The 12,683-nt window shown below is 53.4% G+C and overlaps 1 protein-coding gene across 1 annotated transcript; it reads left to right on the top strand.

Moving 5' to 3' along the window:
* Positions 1–4,903: 4,903 nt before the first annotated feature.
* On the top strand, positions 4,904–8,653 carry GPR45 (G protein-coupled receptor 45). Its single transcript, XM_004277731.4, has one exon. The coding sequence runs from the start codon at positions 4,904–4,906 to the stop codon at positions 6,200–6,202; it is 1,299 nt and encodes a 432-aa protein (XP_004277779.2). The 3' UTR covers positions 6,203–8,653.
* The last annotated feature ends 4,030 nt before the right edge of the window (positions 8,654–12,683 follow it).

The raw sequence follows: 12,683 nt of genomic DNA, 5'->3' as shown, positions 1-12,683 counted from the left end.
GGAGAGGCCACAACAGTGAGAGGCCCGTGTACCTCAAAAAAAAAAACCTTGGCCAAATGGGGCTCTGTTATACTAATTTTTCTACTTTTCTATAGGTTTGCAATGTACCATCATAAGAAGTTTTAAAAGCTAGAAAAGAGAGAGACGGACAGACACACAGAGAGGAGTAAGGGATGGGAGGGGAGGGAGAGAGAGAAGGAAGGAGGGAGGGGGGAAGGAAGGAAGGAGGGAGGGAGGGAGGGGAAGGAGGCAGGCAGGCTGGCCAGGTCCCAGAGCCTCGCAGCATCCTGCGGCTGCCCCTGGCCCAGGTAACCTCCCAGGGTACCACCAGGTGGTCCCCCGCAGAGCTGTCATACTTACGGAGCAGGGAAAGACACCTTCCCTCACCCTCCACCCTTCACCTACCGGAAGGTGTGCCCTCACCTAAGGGTTCTCTGCGCCTTCACCTACCGGAAGGTGTGCCCTCACCTAAGGGTTCTCTGCGCTGCATCTTGGTTGGCTCGGTGGAGGCACTGTTTGTCTTTTCTCTGCGCGTCGGCATCACGGACAAGGAACTGCGCTCACTCCCGCTCTGATCCTACCGACGTCGGGCCCCCTTTCGGAGCCTCGGCACCGGGGACCGGCCTCGGGTCTTGGCTCGCTCTACCTGGCACTACTTCTGCGAAGGTGAGCTGCTCGTGGATGCATCTGAACGGCACACGTGGATGGTGGGCAGGGCCAGCTCTCCGCGCAGAGCAGCGGCAGGACCCCAGGAGTGGCTGAAGGAGCTTTAGGCGATGCCGTGGTCAGTTCAGCGTACAGACGGCAGTGTTTCCTCCCTGCGCACGGCCGAAAGCTCCCTCCATCCTTTGCGTAGACACAGTCCATTGAGCACACGGTCAGCGGACCTGTTAAACCTCAGTTCAAGATGCTTATTTATCTTCAACACCTGCACGACCGCCCAGCTCCAAGGTGGGATTGATGGCATGGGAGCTACAGTAAGTACCTTGAAATGGTTCCGTTCCCATCTCGCTTCTTCCTCGGCTTGTAATTCCCATCATGACCCCACCCCTCCGAGTGAAAATCGCCAGAGAGGCGGTAATGCTGGGTCAGACTAAAGAAGGTACTGGAACATTTCCTGTTCGCCTGTTGCCTCTCACTTTGATCTTTAGTGTGCCCGAGCTCTTGGTAAGAAAAGTGCTGTTGATCTGGGTATTAGCAACAGGACTGTGACCAAAACGCTAAATTAAAATATCTGAGACAAGTTGCTGCCCAGAAGCCCAAACAATTTTAATCTGATTCAACCTCAAGACACACATTAAAAAAAAGAATTCCTTGCACCATCTGTTCCTTTGGTTAAGCATGAAATCACCCCCTGTAATTATGTTGTAGGGAAGATCTGCTCTTACAGCGTAGAGAAGGGAGCAGGTGAAGGGTTCAGCCAGGACTGACAGACACATGGACACACAGGGATGTGTCTTTTACTCAGTGACCCCTTATTCTGTGCTCCAAGAAGGACTTAATCCATGAGGGCTTTATGCATGCCTGTCATGGTTCTTGTTCTTTAATCCAAGAGACAGAAATCCATAAACTTGAAACAATGAGGGATGTGGATTAATGTATTAACGACTAGTTGATTCATTATTTACTAATGCCCTTCTTTGTACCAGGTCTTGCACATGTTTTTACAACCCTGGGGGTAGATGTGTAGTTATCTCCATTTCACAGATTGGAAAACTGAGGCACAGAAGTATTGTATCGTGCTAACACAAGCATTTGTCGTCTGCAGAGAGATACTTCTCACTTACACCAGATCTCTGATTATACAGCTCAGCCTCCACAAGTCTGGATGACTGTTCCCACCACAGATATGAACTCGTTCCGGGTATGCTCGGAAGGCAGGGTCTACGCCTGGAGCGCCAGGGGCTGTGGACCTGAGCTAACATCACCAAGACATTGCCACCCGCAGAGCCTTTTAACTAAGTGGTCTGAGGCTTCCTAGATTCCTACATCACCCCTGCCCTTCAACTTGAGATCTCTGTGATAAGGACAACTCTAGGGAAGTTGGAAAGAGATGCTTCTTGCCAGCACAGAGGAAGAAGTAGGCATGAGGAAGTGGAAAGCAGGAGGGCTTCCAAAAAAGAGAAGCATCAGCTGAGGTGTCTCTGGAAGCTTCTACAGGTCTGATGCTCACCTGGCTCAACAGTTTGTCTCTGGCAGAAGGTAAAGGAAAGAAGAAACCATTCCAGTCTCCGAATGCTTTCGTTCCTGGACCACCACCTGCGGCAGGAATCTCCACTTGGTCACATGTGTTCTTTTGGCTCCTGGTGGGCACTGCCTGCACCAGCCCAAGCTGGTCACTGCCCACGTGATCCCCCCCATGGCTAGTGGGACTTTCCCGGGGGCCTGGTGCAGCCCGAAGCTGCTTGCCCAGCCTCCTGGTTCCATGGCCACTCTAGTCACCTACATTCTCTACTGCAACATTCTTTTTTTTTTTTTTTTTTGCGGTACGCGGGCCTCTCACTGTTGTGGCCTCTCCCGTTGCGGAGCACAGGCTCCGGACGCGCAGGTTCAGCGGCCATGGCTCACGGGCCCAGCCGCTCCGCGGCATGTGGGATCTTCCCAGACCAAGGCTCAAACCCACATCCCCTGCATCAGCAGGCGGATTCTCAACCACTGCGCCACCAGGGAAGCCCCTCAGTTTCTCTTTAAGACTGCTTGTCCTCCTCACGCTAGCGACCTTGAGTCCTCATCCTGCCCAGTTCCCAGGGCAGGGGGGCCACTGGGGGCAGTCTGCCCCGGTCCGGGAAGATCCCACATGCCGCGGAGCGGCTGGGCCTGTGAGCCATGGCCGCTGAGCCTGCGCGTACGGAGCCTGTGCTCCGCAACGGCAGAGGCCACAGCAGGGAGAGGCCCGCGTACCACACACAAAAAAAAAAAGAGAGAAACTGAGGCCCTGACTCCAGAGGAACCAGAAAAAGTTCAGAAAAAAATGAAGAGAACTTAAAATACCACCTCTAGTAACCTGGAGAGTTTCGAGCGTATATCCCTCAACGAGTGAAGAGCTGCACAAAAGACACAGAAGATAGGAACACCCTGACATTTAAAAACATGACTTCCAAAGTCAGAAATTAGATAGGACTAAACATAAAGTCAAAAAACCCCTCGGAGCACAGTGTAAAAAAGAGTCCAAAGCAGAGAAATTAAACACACACACACACACACACACACACGGAAACACAACATTGTAAATCAACTACATTTCAATGAAAATTTTTTAAATAAGTTTTTTTAAAAAAATAAGGGAAAAGAAAAGAAAAATTAAGGCCCAATCAGTGAGGTCCAGCATCTACCTGTTAAGTATTCCCCACAAAGATCAAAAGGGAGAAAACTAGCAAAGACGAGAAAGAAGAAACTTTCCCAGAGTTGAGGGGCACATGGCTGTGGATTTAAAAGGCCCACTGAGTTCCCAGCACAACAAACAAGAAAAGACTCATATCTAGACACTGCCTTGTAAACATTTTTCAGAAAGAAAATATCCAGCCTTCAAGAGGCCATAACTTGTCACCTGTGAAGGAACAGAATCAAATCCACTTCCAACCTAACCCAGCAATGCTGAGTGCCAGAAGGAGCGACGTCTCCCAGTCTCTGCGAGGACATTCCTTCAGCCTCAAGTGGACAGCCTGCCAAGTCATCGGTCAGTGGGAAGCTATGGAATTTGTATGTTACAGACGAGGAGGTTACACCAGCAGAGGTTAAGCAGCCTTCCGGAGGCGCCCACTGATGGGAAAGTGGTGGATTTCACCTGCTCAAGCAAGCTGACTTTGGACTGAGCTACAGAACACCATCCTTGCCACACCCATGAAAGAAACAAGAAATGAAAGAGAACAACATCCTTTTTTTAAAAAAATTTTTGGCTGTGTTGGATCTTCGTTGCGGTGCACGGGCGTCTCATTGCAGTGGCTTCTCTTTTTGCGGAGCACAGGCTCTAGGCGTGCGGGCTTCAGTAGACGTGGCTCACAGGCTCAGTAGCTATGGCTTGCGGGCTCTAGAACGTAGGCTTCAATAGATGTGGCACACGGGCTCAGTAGTTGTGGCTCCCGGGCTCTAGAGCGCAGGCTCAGTAGTTATGGCGCACGGGCTTAGTTGCTCCGCGGCACATGGGATCTTCCTGGACCAGGGATCGAACCTGTATCGCCTGCATTGGCAGGCGGATTCTTAACCACTGGGCCACCAGGGAAGCCCCAATAGCACCCTTTAAAAGGGTTTATCTAGGGGGAGAGTGTCCTCCTTTTCATCAGTGTTTCCAAAAGTAACATTCTAGCAGCACTAGTTATCCAAAGTGTTACCATTAGGGGAAACTGGGGGAAGGGTACATGGGATCTTGCTGGATTATTTCTTACAACTGCATGTGAGTCCACACGTAAAACAAATAGCGGCATCAACTACCATTTATTTACTCCACAAAATTTCTGTTGAGCATCTTCTCCGCTGGGGACACAGCAAACAACACAGACAAGACCCTGCCCTCATGGCGCTGGCTTTCTACTGGGGGTTGCCTTGTCCGAAGCTTCACTGGATCAGGCTGTTTATAATTCAAGTTATAAAATACCTGCCGATTATGGAGATGTTGGTTACAAAGTCTGGTCCCCCACAAGGTGGGTCTAATCGGGTTTCCCGGGTGATGTGACAAGGCTCGGCGTATTTGTGAAGACCAAGCCTTATCCCACGTGGGAAGTGAGTGAGTCACCGCCACTCTGATGTTTAAAATACCTGTAAAAGGCAAAAAATGCTCTGTTCAACCCGTGCTTGGAAGGTCTAACCCCGTTCTCTTCCGTGCTGCTTTGCTCCAGGCCGCTGAGAGCGTCCGAGTAGAAAGCTGCGGACACAGTCGGTTGTCACGGAGATGATGAGGCTGTGATTGATGAATCGCAAATCCCCGCCAGTTGCTCCCGAAGAGGGAGGCTCCTCCCAGCTTTTGCAGCGCCCTCCAGATCCAAGACAACCGGGAGGCAGATGCAGCCGGCAGACAGAAGGCTGCCGCCCCCGAGGCGCTGAGGCCCCTTCCTCTCCCTGCTGCCCCGGCTCCAGGATTTCCTCCACGATGGCCTGTAACCGCTCGTCCATCGAGACCTACGAATACCTGCTGCCCAGCGGGAGCCACGCGGCGGACCCCGGGCCCCCCGCGCCGCCGGCGCCCCTCAGGGTGTCCCTGGCGGTCCTCATGATGCTGACGGGCGTGGTGGGGCTGCTCGGCAACGCCGTGGTCTGCATCATCGTGTACCAGAGGCCGGCCATGCGCTCCGCCATCAACCTGCTGCTGGCCACGCTGGCCTTCTCGGACATCATGCTGTCCCTGTGCTGCGCGCCCTTCGCCGCCGCCACCCTCGTCACCGTCCGCTGGCGCTTCGGGGACTCCTTCTGCCGGCTCTCGGCCGCGCTCTACTGGTTCTTCGTCCTGGAGGGCGTGGCTATCCTGCTCATCATCAGCGTGGACCGCTTCCTCATCATCGTCCAGCGCCAGGACAGGCTGAACCCCCGCAGGGCCAAGGTGATCATCGCCGCGTCCTGGGCGCTGTCCTTCTGCGTCTCGGCCCCGTCGCTGGCCGCCTGGCCGCTGGTGGAGGTGCCGGCGCGGGCGCCGCAGTGCGTGCTGGGCTACACCGACCTGCCGGCCGGCCGCGCCTACGTGCTGGCGCTGCTGGGCGCCGCCTTCTTCGCGCCCTTCGCCGTGATGCTCGGCTCCTACCTGGGCATCCTGCACACGGTGCGCAAGAACGCCGTGCGCGTGCACAACCAGTCGGACAGCCTGGACCTGCGGCGGCTGCCCCGCGCCGGCCTGCGGCGGCTGCAGCGGCAGCAGCAGGTCAGCCTGGACCTGAGCTTCAAAACCAAGGCCTTCACCACCATCCTGATCCTCTTCGTGGGCTTCTCGCTGTGCTGGCTGCCGCACTCCGTCTACAGCCTGCTGTCCGTGTTCAGCCGGAGGTTCTACTGCGGCCCCTCCTTCTACGCCACCAGCTCTTGCATCCTGGGGCTCAGCTACCTCAAGTCCGTCTTCAACCCCATCGTCTACTGCTGGCGAATCAAGAAGTTCCGCGAGGCCTGCCTGGAGCTGCTGCCCCAGACCTTCCAGACCCTCCCCAAAGTGCCTGAGCGGATCCGGAGGCGAATCCAGCCGAGCACCGTCTACGCGTGCACCGAAAACCAGTCCGCCGTGTAGGGGGTGGCGGTGAGCCCCTGCCCCCCGCGCGGCTTCCTGGGACTCCCGTGCAGTCAGCACTTGGGGGGGCCTCTTAATTAAGCACAAAGGGACTCATCTGTTACCGGGTGAGCTGCGGCTCCCAGGTTGGCACGATGAATTATTTTTGTTCTCCCTGCGGGTCTGATGGAAATTGGACGGCCGTCACGACAAAAGGGGAAGCGGGTGGGTGATGAAGGAGTCCCAGCGTTAGGGAGGCGAGGGGAGCAGGAGGGAGGTTGGCTGCGGGGCAGGAGGAAAGCTCTGTCTAAAGAGCTCTCTCAAGATCTGCCTCGCGGACAGCCGTGGTGCCGTGTTCTGACGCGAGAAACCCAGGTGGTTCACCGCTGGGTCATCAGTCCGTGTGTTGTCGCCAGCGTTCTTCGGAGGCGTCTGCGTGTACGGCGTACGTTGTGCAAACGTGCCAGGTTCTTCACAGGCCTCAGATGTGCGTTTTGCACGAGGCCGAATCGTCCGTTCTATAAACCAAAGTCACGCGGGAAGCAGAGGAGCCCCTGGGCTTTTCAGCGGCCCCCGTGTGACACGTGGGAGGCCTTGGTGGCTTGAAGCCCAGAGAATGTTCGGGGGCAGCTCAGCGGAAATGACAAGCCCACCCCAGCGCACATCCTCAACCCTCCTCCCTGGACCGGCCCACTGGACCCTCACCCTGAAGCCTGTCACCTCCCTGCCTGCCGTGACAGCCCCTGCCCCCTCCCTCTCTCTCGCCTCTGGTTCCCGGGACCCCTTTGTCCTCATTCTGTCTGTCCCCGTGAGCAGGAACCACACTCCTTCTCCTGTGATCCGTCTTTTCAGCAAGTACTTGCAGCGACTTGCTTTCAGCCCCAGAAGCGGTCGGGGGCTCTGTCTACATGTTCCTCTCGACGCGCTGAGGCTGCCGCTTCACCCCGTCCCGGGACCTGCGGCGGGGACGCAACGACCCACTCCCACTGACCTCTGTGTTCCTCTACCTCACTCAGGGCCGCAGGGGTCTGGCCGCTGCTGTCGGGGCCACCTCCCCGGGACCGTGGTCCCCCAGCCCAGGCAGGATTGGGGTCCCAGGAGGGCAGCTGCCTAGAGGGGACCTGCTGCTTGTCCCGTACGCCCGGCCTCGACACCCAGGGCCCCCTTTACCTCTGGGAGCTTCTGATGGGGGAGGTGACTTTCCTGCGGTCAGGGCACATGGTCGAGTCCACGGAGCTCTCCTTACAGCTTCAGATCTGAAGAGACTGGGAAATTTAAGGAGCAATTTAGAAAATACGGTTCTAAGTCGAACTCCATCAGGAACTAGTCACATGACCTGGCTCGTTTCACCCCCACTTCTGTGGGCCTCAGCTTCCCCATCTGCCAAGCGAGGAAGCAGGCCTAGAGGGTCTCCCACATCCCTGCCATGTGCGTGTTTTCCACTTGTAGTCACCAGATCCATCCACGCAGTGAGCATTTATTAAGTGCCTACGACATGCAAGGCACTGTAGGGGACGGTGAGAGTCACGCCCGTCTGGGCCCAAAGGCACATGTCTGATTTATCTCAGGATAACCGTAACTCAAACACAGACGCTCCCCTTTGTGTTTTTCTTCTCATTTCCTTTCCAAGGTTGTATGAAGAGCCCAGCTCCCCATTCCCATGCTTTCCTGCTGTGACAGAAGCAAAAAAGAAAGATAACATAACTCACATTAACCTAAGTCCAGACGAGGGCTTTTCCGAAAATAATTGGCACTTGTTTTTTTTTTTTTGTTTTTTTTTTTTGCGGCACGCGGGCCTCTCACTGTTGTGGCCTCTCCCGTTGCGGAGCACAGGCTCCGGACGCACAGGCTTAGTGGCCATGGCTCACGGGCCCAGCCGCCCCGTGGCATGTGGGATCTTCCCGGACCGGGACACGAACCCATGTCCCCTGCATCAGCAGGCGGACTCCCAACCACTGCGCCACCAGGGAAGCCCCAATAATTGGCACTTTTTCTCACCAACTTCATCCTCCTTTTACACCCAGGCCCAGACCCCCCCAGACCATTGTATACCTAGAGTGAGGGGGAGAGAGAGAGAAGAGAGAGAGGAGAGGGAGACAGACAAGAGAGGAGAGAGGAGAGACGTAGAGATTGGCTGAAGACCGTCAGTGGCATGTGATTGATCGAGGTGGGTCCCCTCACTTCTGTGTCCCGAGTGCCCGCCGCGAGGCAGAGTTGCACAGCCTCAGGGGTGTCCAAGAGCACAGCCAGACCACCACGGGGACGAGGCCTCTGGGCGCCTCCCCTCCGGTGGGCATTTAAGAGAACGTTCTACAGGAGCCTCGTGTAAAGGAGAAATCACAAAACTGAACGAATGAAGGTACCAAAATTTACATCAATCAGTGTTATTTGATGTGTGTTGGATAGTAATATATATGTTTCAAAGTAATAATTTTGTATATATTTTAAGTAAAGTATTATTGCTCTTTCGGTGTATAAGACTGTGTTTCTTGCCAAAATTAGCGCCAGAGCCACGACTAGTACACCAAGAATCTGGGGCCGGACACCTCCTAAGATACACCCACTTCGGGAAGTCTAGTCCAGAACCTGTAAGCCACTAGCTGAGCTGCAATGACTAAAGGGCATTACTGATGACAACGGGAGATTGGGCAGTGGGAGGGTCACAGCAAGGCGCCCACATTTTTAAAAGCTCCCCACCCTGCTAGATAATTCCAGACAGTTAGCTTCACCTCTGACTTTCACTCTGCCGACTTCCTGATTCTCTTCAGCCTCGCTAGGCCTTCAAGGAACTTCTTAAAATACTACAGAAATAGCAAGTCCTTGTCTCCTTCCCTGATGCCTGCAGGGCGACCACTGCTTCTCTGTATTATGTTTTCATCTTCTCTCTGGCCCTGGACTTCCCCCAAACCCTGGGTGCTGAGTTGTTCCTGTGGGGTCCTGGGCAGTGACTGTGGTGGTGACGGCCCGTGGGAGAGCCTTGCCTCAGAAAACGAGACTCAGTAAGTCTCAGAAGTGTCATCCTAATTCTCACCACCCAGGAAAATCCACTACTTTGTCATCATGAACCTTGGCCCCCTGCTGTTGGTGTGAAATAAAGGCAAAGGTTCTCTAGGCCATTCTGACAACCAAGATGAAAAGCAAAATCTAGATCAATTCCTACTTGGCTACTCTGAGCCCTGGCGTAGTTTCCCCTGACATGGTTTACAGTACATGCTTTTTGGGGACTAAAACTCTGCCACGTTAAGTTTTTCCGACGTTGCTATGTTCCCCTTGCTCACACAGTCGGCAGCCTTGCCTCCTGCTAGTGATTCCGTGTCCAGCTTCCTGGCCTCCTAAATGAGGAAGACACTCCCAGCCCGAGGCCCCCGAGAGGAACACATGACATAATGCATATGAGGATCTAGTCCCGCGCCTGGGCCGGATATACCGGAGCAGTAATCGCTAGGGTCGTGTTGTCAACCTGCTTACGTCCCAGCTTTGTCCGCCTGGGGCAAGGGTAAAAATGTGTTTCAGAAACTGGCTGTCCTGTCCTTTCCTTGTCTTCATGTGCTTGTAAGATTTTAGCGTCGGCTGACAAGAACACAACAGCTACTGAAGCCAGGAGCATGGACTCGATGGCCTGAAATGACCACTTCATTCCGCTCAGAACGCTCCCAGGGCTGTGAGTCAGCCTCCCTGGGCTGCTAGGGGAAGGGATGGGTGGGTGCGCCCCCCTACTCCCACCCCACTGTTCCCGGTGGTTCTAAGGTCCGCAGACAGCTGGGTGGCGGAACCGGGAATGCAGGGATGCAGGCGGGAGGGAGGCAGTGGGCCAGGGGAAATAGGCAGAGCTGCTGTAACCGACCCCCCAGCCCTAACTTTAAAAAATAACCCCGCCCACTCTCACGGAAGTCCAGCTGTGAGGGGGGCTCCCTACCCACCGGGTTGTTCGGGACTCAGGCTCCACCCATCTCAGGGTGCACTGTCCCTGGGGCATCGTCCTCATCTCTGTGGTCAGTGCAGGCCGCAGCCAGGTCTGTGTCCTGGCTCCTCGGGAGGCGAAAGTATGCAGGCACATCCACGCTCCCCTGGTCTTTCCTGGTCTTCCCTGGTCCAGAGCCCAGTCACATGATCACGCCAGCTGCAAAGGAGGCTGGGGGATGAGTCACATGATCACGCCGGCTGCAAAGGAGGCTGGGAGACCGAGTCCCTAGTCAGGTGCCCACGTGTCCAGTCAAGGCTCTGTCAGCACAGGAGAGGAGGAGTTGGGGGACTCCCAGCAGTCTCTCCCGAGACTGCACGATTTTGAAAACCGAGCGATCTTAGCACACACAGACATTCTTAAGTCCTAAGCACAAATTTCATAACTGAGCCTCTTCTCAATGTAAAATAAACACAGTCAATCCAAGATGGTGCCTCTCTCTTTACCTCTAGCCCCCAGCGCCTGGGGATGTGCGTCCACAGAAATTGCATATGCGTGGATGACTGGGCTGAGAAGAGAGTCGCCACGTTTAACCTTTTAGGCACAAAAGGTGTTTGAAAATTTGCAGCCACAAAGAGATGACTTTTGCCAACATAAAAAACTTATAATTTAAAACCACAATCAACAGCGATTGAGACCGAGTCTGCCAAGAATTTGATTATGTTAAAGGAAAGAGTATACTTTCAAAGCTTCGCCTATTGGAAGGTGCAGACCGTTTGCTGATGGCAAGGTGGACCTGCGGGGGGGGGGGGGTGCCGGGGCCAGGCCATGGCGACTGAGCAGCTCAAGAAAACAGGGCTGGGGACCCTAGGGGTGGTTACATCTGGATTGCGTAAGAATAAAAGGATGTTGGAACACAATAGCATGGTGTGCGCGCGTTCGCGCACATTTATCTGGGGCGGGCAGGCGAGGGCACTGTAGCAGACAGCCTTGGTTTACCTTCCGCCCTCTGCCCTTTCCTCCTGGAGGAGCCGGGGGCGAGGTGATCTAAGAATAGGAGAGGGAGGGAGGGGCTGCAGCACAGAGGGATTTTCCCTACTTAGTCTGATAGGAACAGAAAGAACTCACCTGTATGAGAAACACACAGGTGTCACCAGAACGTTACCTTCTGCAACCAGGAATCCGAGGGTGCTGATCCGCCAGCTCAGCCTGCAGGTGTCCCGGTAAACGTCTGACCATCCCCAAGGCCGGGGTAATAAGGCCGGTCCCTTGCATGGATCTGCGTGTCCCAGCTCCCCAGCACTCTCTCCTGCTGCCTCTGGCAGCTGCTGTCCCTTTGCCAACCATCCAGCCGGAAAAAACAGCCAAGCTCATTTCCAGAAGCATTTTTGAAAAGACAGGTTTGCTGTTCCTTATTAAGTGTCCTTTGGGGACTCATTTCTCATTTCTTCCCTCATTGAAATGCTGCTGCCGTCTCCCCTCCTTGCCGTGCTTTGCTGTGGTGTCACGAAGACTTCGGATGTTTTATTAAACCATGAAGGAAGGGTCGCTCACCTCACCATAAAAGACAAACAGGACTGAATAACTTTATAAATGCATACGGAAAAGTGCAAAGCGTAATTTGCTTTCAAAGCGTGAAGGGAGAAACACTGTGGCAAGCAGGAGGCTCTGTCTCCCCAGGGCTCCGATTGTCACGGGATTTGCCGGCCCTCTCAGGAAGCAGGCAGTCCAGGATGCTAGGAACTGCTTTCCCTGGCGGGGAGCCCTGGGACCACCGAGAGACATCCTCTCGGACGCTCTCCAAGGTGTGAGGTTCCACCAGGTTTTTGTCCCCAGAGTCTAAATCTCCCTTATGCCTTCGTGTGAACCTACAGATCCTCTTCACTCCCCGGCCCCCTGCTCCGTTTTCCTCGAACCTTTCCTTCTCAAATGACGCAATAAGCAGATATGGGTAAGTTCCTAACTAGACATGAGGTGATGCTATACCTTAAAGTTTAGATTTAGATTCTGTAAGAGAATGGAGTACTTTCCATCCTTAGGAATAAATGTTCCCTAGTCTTAGACAAATTTTAAAAATCATATCTACTGATTCTTTTTTATTATAGAGGTAATTTGCTCCTTGTAGAAGTGAAAACTTTGTTTTTACCCAAACGCATAAAGAAAATTAAAGATATTCTAGTTTTTTAAACTTACATATAAAAATGTGTCTTTCTTTTGCAAAATTTAGATCATACTATCCCACAACTTAGCTTAGTGTTTTGGTAGATTTTTTTTTTTTTCATGTTTTGAAGTGATCTCTGCTGGCTGGAAGTCACCCGTTATGTGGCTGCACCAGCAGCTAAGTTACTTAAATACTCCCTGTTTGGTTTTGTTTTTTTCTGTTTTCCACTATTAAAAAAAAAATCCTATAATGAGTATCCCTGACATAAATCTTCCTACCTAGCTGCTGATTATTTTCCTAAAATAAACTTATGAAAGTGGAATTGGTGGCTTCTGATGCCATAATAAAATTGTTTTTTTGGAAAGGTCACGACAATTTATTCTCTAACCAGCTGTGCTTGAGAGTTACCAAAAACTTGGGAAATTCTTAAGGTAGGTTGT

This window comes from Orcinus orca, chromosome 13 (genome assembly GCF_937001465.1).
Source record: "Orcinus orca chromosome 13, mOrcOrc1.1, whole genome shotgun sequence".
In the NCBI taxonomy this organism is placed as follows: Eukaryota; Metazoa; Chordata; class Mammalia; order Artiodactyla; family Delphinidae; genus Orcinus; species Orcinus orca.
This window is presented reverse-complemented; position numbering and strand designations above follow the sequence as displayed.

Bases quoted from the DNA above. Each gene is read 5' to 3' on its own strand.
- GPR45 (XM_004277731.4), top strand. From the start codon at position 4,904: ATGAATCGCAAATCCCCGCCAGTTGCTCCCGAAGAGGGAGGCTCCTCC.